The 6,111-nt window shown below is 40.7% G+C and overlaps 1 protein-coding gene across 1 annotated transcript; it reads right to left on the bottom strand.

Moving 5' to 3' along the window:
• Positions 1 to 2,071: 2,071 nt before the first annotated feature.
• Positions 2,072 to 6,111, bottom strand: Txnip (thioredoxin interacting protein). Its single transcript, XM_047543348.1, has 8 exons — positions 5,571 to 6,111; positions 5,052 to 5,124; positions 4,778 to 4,925; positions 4,566 to 4,668; positions 4,171 to 4,427; positions 3,910 to 4,066; positions 3,654 to 3,805; positions 2,072 to 3,524 (listed from the first exon to the last, which is right to left on the bottom strand). The coding sequence occupies exons 1-8, from the start codon at positions 5,818 to 5,820 to the stop codon at positions 3,489 to 3,491; spliced, it is 1,176 nt and encodes a 391-aa protein (XP_047399304.1). The 5' UTR covers positions 5,821 to 6,111; the 3' UTR covers positions 2,072 to 3,488.

The following is a 6,111-nucleotide window of genomic DNA, read 5'->3' as shown; positions in this document are numbered from 1 at the left end:
GCACAGTGGCCTGTCTGGGCAACTTAGCAAGACCCTGTCTCAAAAAAAGGAGTGGTGGTGGTGCTGAGGACATAGCTCAGTGGTTGAGCACCTCTGGTTCAATCACTGTTTAAATAAATAGCATATGAGAAGAACATGGGAAGAACTAGAATATCCACCCATTCGAATGTGGAAACAGCTGGGCTGATACCTAGGGAAGTGTACAAGTAAATCCCTGCAGAAAAAGTCCTGGGGTGAGGTGGAAATTGTATAGAGAAGGCAAAGGAAGTAGAGTGGGGCCTTTTGTGCTGTAAGGGAGGGATGCGTTTCCTCTGAGGGAGCAGTTCAGCTACTTCCTTCCTCAGATTTTGCTGTGCTGCTGAATATAGTAACTAGTCACATGAAGCTATAATTTAAAAATAAATAAATAAAATTTAAAAGTCAGATCATCGATCACAGTAGCCACATTTCAGAGTTTAATTGCCGCATGTGGCTACCATACTGGACAGCATAGATGCAGAACATGTCCATCATTATAGAAAGTTCTTTAAGACAGTGTTGGAATAGAGATTTTAGGGTATCAGGAGGAGATGCATTTGTTCTGGTCCTTTCAGGGCCAAATCTCTAAGAGGCCTTGGGTGTAAATTATCTCTCTTCTCCCTGCCCGCCAAGAATGCACAATGCACCAGTAGCCAGACTGTGTACACAAACAGCTTGCCTCATGAGCTCCTGGGTCTCTCTATCCCTTTGTCTTTGCCCTCTGGTCTGCTCTTGTCCTTGCTCCACCCCTCTAGTCCCTGGAAAACAAGCTGCAGAAAAAAATTTTCCATCAACTTTGACCTAGTTTCCTGGTCACAGATTCAAAAGGGGAGGAGTTGCTAAATTTTTAAACAGGTGATAAACAGGGGGAGGAGTTCAGGTGAGAGTCACCATGACAACAGGGAAAGCGCTAGATTGACACAATGGTAATGGAAAACAGATGGCTAGACAGGAAAGGTGGCACTCACCTGCAAACCCAGACTAAGGCAGGAGGATTGAAAGTTCAAGGCCAACCTTAATGAGACCCTGTCTCAAAATAAAATAAATAGGACTGGGGGTATAGCTCAGTAGTAAAGCACCCCTAGTTCAATCCTGTTTCAAAAACAGACAGCCAAGAGAAGAAAGCAAAAGCACTATGGGGAATGAAAGATAAACAAAAATTGAAGTGAAAAAAAAATTTTTTCAATTTCACTTTTTATTCAATACACATTGGTCTTATATAGAACTTCTGGGAATGTATTTGGAATTGGGGTGTGGAGGTCCAAAGAAAAGTAAATCCCCAAGTACAGGCCAAGACTGAATCTGTCTGAAAAGATTTAAATGAACCCCGAATCAATTACATTGACCTCTGCTATCTGTTTCTCACCTGTCATTCCTTTAAGAATAAAAATCATTTCAATCAGTGGTGAAATATAATTATTAAAACTATGAGAAATAAGAATTACTGAAACATTCTAAGGAATGAGGGTGGGGTTAAATATTCAGCAAACATTTACCGAGTTATGATTATATGCTTGGGTAAGAACTGTGCTAGCTAGCAACTAGAGATTTAAAAAAAAAAAAAAAAAAAAAAAAGGTAGCTGCTTCCAGAGTGTGATACTCAGCTTCTGAAACTCTCAAGTTCTGAATAAAGGTTATTCTTATCAGCATGAAAATTATTTATACTGGGAAGAATTTCTATCACAGAAAGTAAGTTATGAAAAAGAGAACCTCATCCCTTCCCATCCAAATCCTCTCACAAACCTGGTTTCTCTGTTTAAAATTCATGTCCTCCAAAAGTGAAAGAATTTAATGGTTACCTATGGACGTGAAAAAAATTAGCCTAGACAACTAGAAGATTCCACTGCAATTCTTTAGTGAATTCAAAAACAGACTAAACTAGCTCAAATCCCTTCCCTCATTCCTCCTACCTGCACCCTATGTTTATTAGGATTAACGGGGAGTGTTCTTTCCACATCGTTTTTAGTAATATGAATTGGGAAGGAGAGAAAGTTTCTTTAGGCATACCCTTTTTCTAATAATTTTCCAATGCCACTTCACAGACACAGACAAGAAAAATTTGCAATTAAAAAACTTTATTTTTTAAACAAAGAATACCCGCACTGGGGTGAAAATATATCTGGTTAAGTACAAAATATAATTTTTATCATACAAAAAGATACACAAGTAAAATACAAAAACAAAAAAATGAAATCACCTTTAGCCCACAGTTTCTGGCTGTAATAATTCTCAGAAGAGGGTGGAGCTCAGTGCTCTGACACAGGACAGCGAACAAAGTGCTATGGCTGAGGGTGACTGGCCAAGTGCTAGTGGCTACAGTTGAGAGAGGGGCTAATATCCCTTTCTCCTAACACTGGGCAGAAGGACTTGCCCTCTAGTTTCTCATGGCAGTGTCAGGAGGCTCTGATCACAGTGTTGGGGCTTCTTGATTCAGAGTTCCTCCTCGGAGTTTAGAGAAGTCACAGTGAGCAAGGCTGACAGCAGCAACCCATTCATACAATTAGAGTGTCAGAATTATGTAATTCCATACACTGGGACAAAGTCTCAAAATTAATAATAGTAACACTTTTTTTTTTTTTTTTTGAGTGTGTCATTATGCTTACCCCTAAAGACATAGTAGACCAGTAGCTTACATTTGAGACAGGAAGAGAAAAAACAAAAAAACGAATAAAACCTGATAGGAACTAAAGTGCTAAGAACATCACCTCAGAATCAATTCCAAGGAGTCATTTGAAAAGAAAAACAGATTCTCCTATATGAATAAGTTTGCAACAGGAGAACACAGTGCAAAAGGCTCTAAAAATGGCTTTTAAGACCTTTGGTGGGGTATAGTTACTACTGCTTTAAGCAAAGTTAAAGTACATTCTAAGCAAAGACACCTCAAAGCAGTTTTCCTATAATTCACGGGGGAAGCACCTCTCTGAAACCCAAACCAATTCAATCCTGGAGGGTTTTTCTTTTATAAGTGTACAAAACAGAGAACACCAATTTTAAGAACTTCCTGTTTCCCAAAATTTTGGCCATGATTTTCTTTTTTCTAGTTTGCTAAATTGGCTCTGGTTCCATGTGGAACCAGTAGTTCAAGGTTTGAAGTTGTTATAACAATCTGTAACTCTCATCAAAAACCCTTGGGAAGACCATGCCAATAAGGCCATTTCTATCCCGACACTCAAAATTACTGAAAATGTCTCAGTTTTCAAGGAGATCTGAAAAATCGGATGGGCTTGAATTTTTCTAAGCCCATCCAGCAAATGCTCCTATATCACAACGTTGGCGCTGGTGGAGGATGAGTTCGCACCACTTGAGGCCTGAAGATTGCCTGTTGAACACCTCCTACTTTGGGGAGTCAGAGGTTGGGGTGGACCCACACCTCACTGCAGAGACTATTTAAGTCTCTAAAAAAAGTGAGAGTCCAGGAAGAGAGGTGGAAAGAAACAAGTAGGTACAGCTGCTTCTTTTCTCCCACTTGATCACTGCACATTGTTGTTGAGGATGCAAGGATCCACCTGGAAGGAAGAAAGAAGAGGTCATTTTAATTTGGGTAAGAACATGAAGCTTATTTAGCAATCCCTCCAAGTCAACTTCCTATAAAAGGCTTAGGACAAATGTTAACAGTAAAAAATGACAATTCTCACCTCAGTATATGTGGGTGGTGGCATGAACTTGAACTCAGGAGCATACATAAAGATAGGGCTGTCTTGAGAGCCATCTACATCATCTAGCAGAGGGGTGGTAGGGCTCTCCAATCTGTGATCTTCAGGAATGATATCCATGTAGCAAGGAGGTGCTATAAAGAGAAAATATGGGACTAAGAAGCCTAGCCAAGAAATGCCAGATATCACAATTTTACAAGGCCAGAGTAAAGAAGACAAGACATCAGGTCTGGCTCACCTTCTGGGGTATCAGGGATGTTTAGATCTACCCAACTCATTTCAGAGCTGGTTCGGCTGGCCATGCTCGATGTCCGGCTGCTTAGACCTGACCTGCTGCCAATTACTAGGGGTAGGTCAAGGATGACTTTCTTGGAACCAGGGACACTAACATAGATCTAGAAAGAAAAGTAACAGTAAATTAGATAAGAAGTCTGGAAAGACCACCACTGTTTGGACAGATGAGAAATTTCTCTCCAAGAGACATCCCTGACCCACTCACCAGTAAGAAATATTCAACTCGAAGGATGTTGCAGCCCAGGATGGATGGCCTGATCTTCTGCACCCTAAGGCTCTTGCCACGCCATGACGCACATGCCCCTGAGATAATATGATTGCCTCTGACTGATGACAACTTCTGAGTCAACACCTTTGTCTGGCCATTGGCGAGGTAAGTATGGCGGGCCACAATGGCCGCTTTGGGAACCACAATGCGGGAACAAGTATTCTCAAAGTCAGCATGGATGGAAATGTCATCACCTAGCAATAAAAAAAAAAACAAAAAAAACATTGATACTCAGTACGGTTAATGACATCTCTGCCCCATCCCAAGTTCTCAGCCCCAAACTCAATTTTTTTTGTTATATATGTCCACCATTTTAAGCACTAGGTTTTTACCTTCACAGAATCCTTTTCTGTCAATTCGAGCAGAGACAGACACTCGCCCATCAGGAATGAACATGCAGGAAACTTTTTTCTCCTTTTTAGCAGATACTGGTGCCTATGTAGAAAGGGACAATAGTGTTTTGAGATGATTTAATTTAATGCCCAAGATACCTTATTTATCATATTGTGATCAAGGAAAATAAGAGTATTAAAGTAAACCTCACCATTAAATCAGGGGTATTGACATCCACTAGATCCATCACTTCAAAGTTTTTCTTTGTCTCTTGAGTTGGCTGGCTGGGGCGATCAAGAAAAGCCTTTACCCAGTAGTCTACACAACCATATTTTCCTTTGAAAGATGTTCCAAGAGGTCTGTGTCAAAACAAAACAAAACAAAAAAGGAAACAATTTTAAAATGCTCTTCAAAAACAGTAAGTGATCAAAGGAAAGAGATTTTTTTAGAGATGCAGAGTCAAAATGCATTTAGCTAATACCTACCCTTGAGGAAGTTCAAAGCCGAACTTGTACTCATATTTGTTCCCAGGTCTCATGATCACCATCTCATTCTCACCTGAAGGGAAAGAAAGGCAAATCTCATTACGTTTCTTGTTATACTTAAAAAGTGTCTGTGATAAGGCATGCTTGGGCAGCATACAAGGATATTTTAGCACCTCTATTTTTATCCCTTACATTCTTAAATGAAAGATTTTCATTTTCTTGCAAAGCTCTGCAATGCTGAAAGGCTCACCCAGGATGGATACCCCAGGAATCAAAGAATGAGTAATTTATGTATACAGAAATCTTTAAAGAACTGAGGCAATGTCTCTCAGGATCGTCTTGTAAGAAACTGTACAAACCACCCTTTTGGGGGCTAGGGACACATTTGGAAATTAAAACAAATAGAGAAAGCAACACTTAATTCAAACCACTCAAACTGAACAACTTAAAAAATTTAGTATGAATTCCTTTCCAATCTCTAATTAGCTTTCACCCTCCAAAATGAACTGGGTCATCTACCTGTTGGCTGGTCCTCCAAGAGAAGCGTGTCCTCATAGCGCAGGTAGTCCAACGTCTGTTTGCATTGCTGGGATCCCTGCATCCAGAGGACTTTTGCCACTCCGCAAGCCAGGATCCGGACGGCTTTGACTCGAGTCACTTCACACACCTCCACTACCACCCGGCCAGCCACCTTCTCCCCACTGCCGTACACTTTTTCAGGGTCGTTAAAGACCACCTCAAAAGACTTGATCTTCTTGAACATCACCATGATTGGGCTGAGTTGGCTCAAGAGTCAAAAACCTAAATCCAAGAAGGGATCTTTACAAGAAATATCACTCTTCCTAAGGAATGAGGGTGTCCTGAGCAGGCTGGGTTTTAATAATAAAATTTTAAAAAGCCCACAAGGGAATTTTAAGTTTTCCAAAAAGGTGTCTAAAAATTTCAAGTTGGTGGCTGTGCCAAGCTCCTTCTTTCCTTTCCTCCTCCCGTCGCCGAGGAAGAGCTCCAGATTTCGGTGGGGTGGCTGTTAGCAACCCTACCCAGAAACCGAGAGAAGAGT

This window comes from Sciurus carolinensis, chromosome 1 (genome assembly GCF_902686445.1).
Source record: "Sciurus carolinensis chromosome 1, mSciCar1.2, whole genome shotgun sequence".
NCBI classification, from domain to species: domain Eukaryota; kingdom Metazoa; phylum Chordata; class Mammalia; order Rodentia; family Sciuridae; genus Sciurus; species Sciurus carolinensis.
The sequence above is the reverse complement of the archived record's forward strand: the minus strand, read 5'-3'. Positions and strand labels throughout refer to the sequence as shown.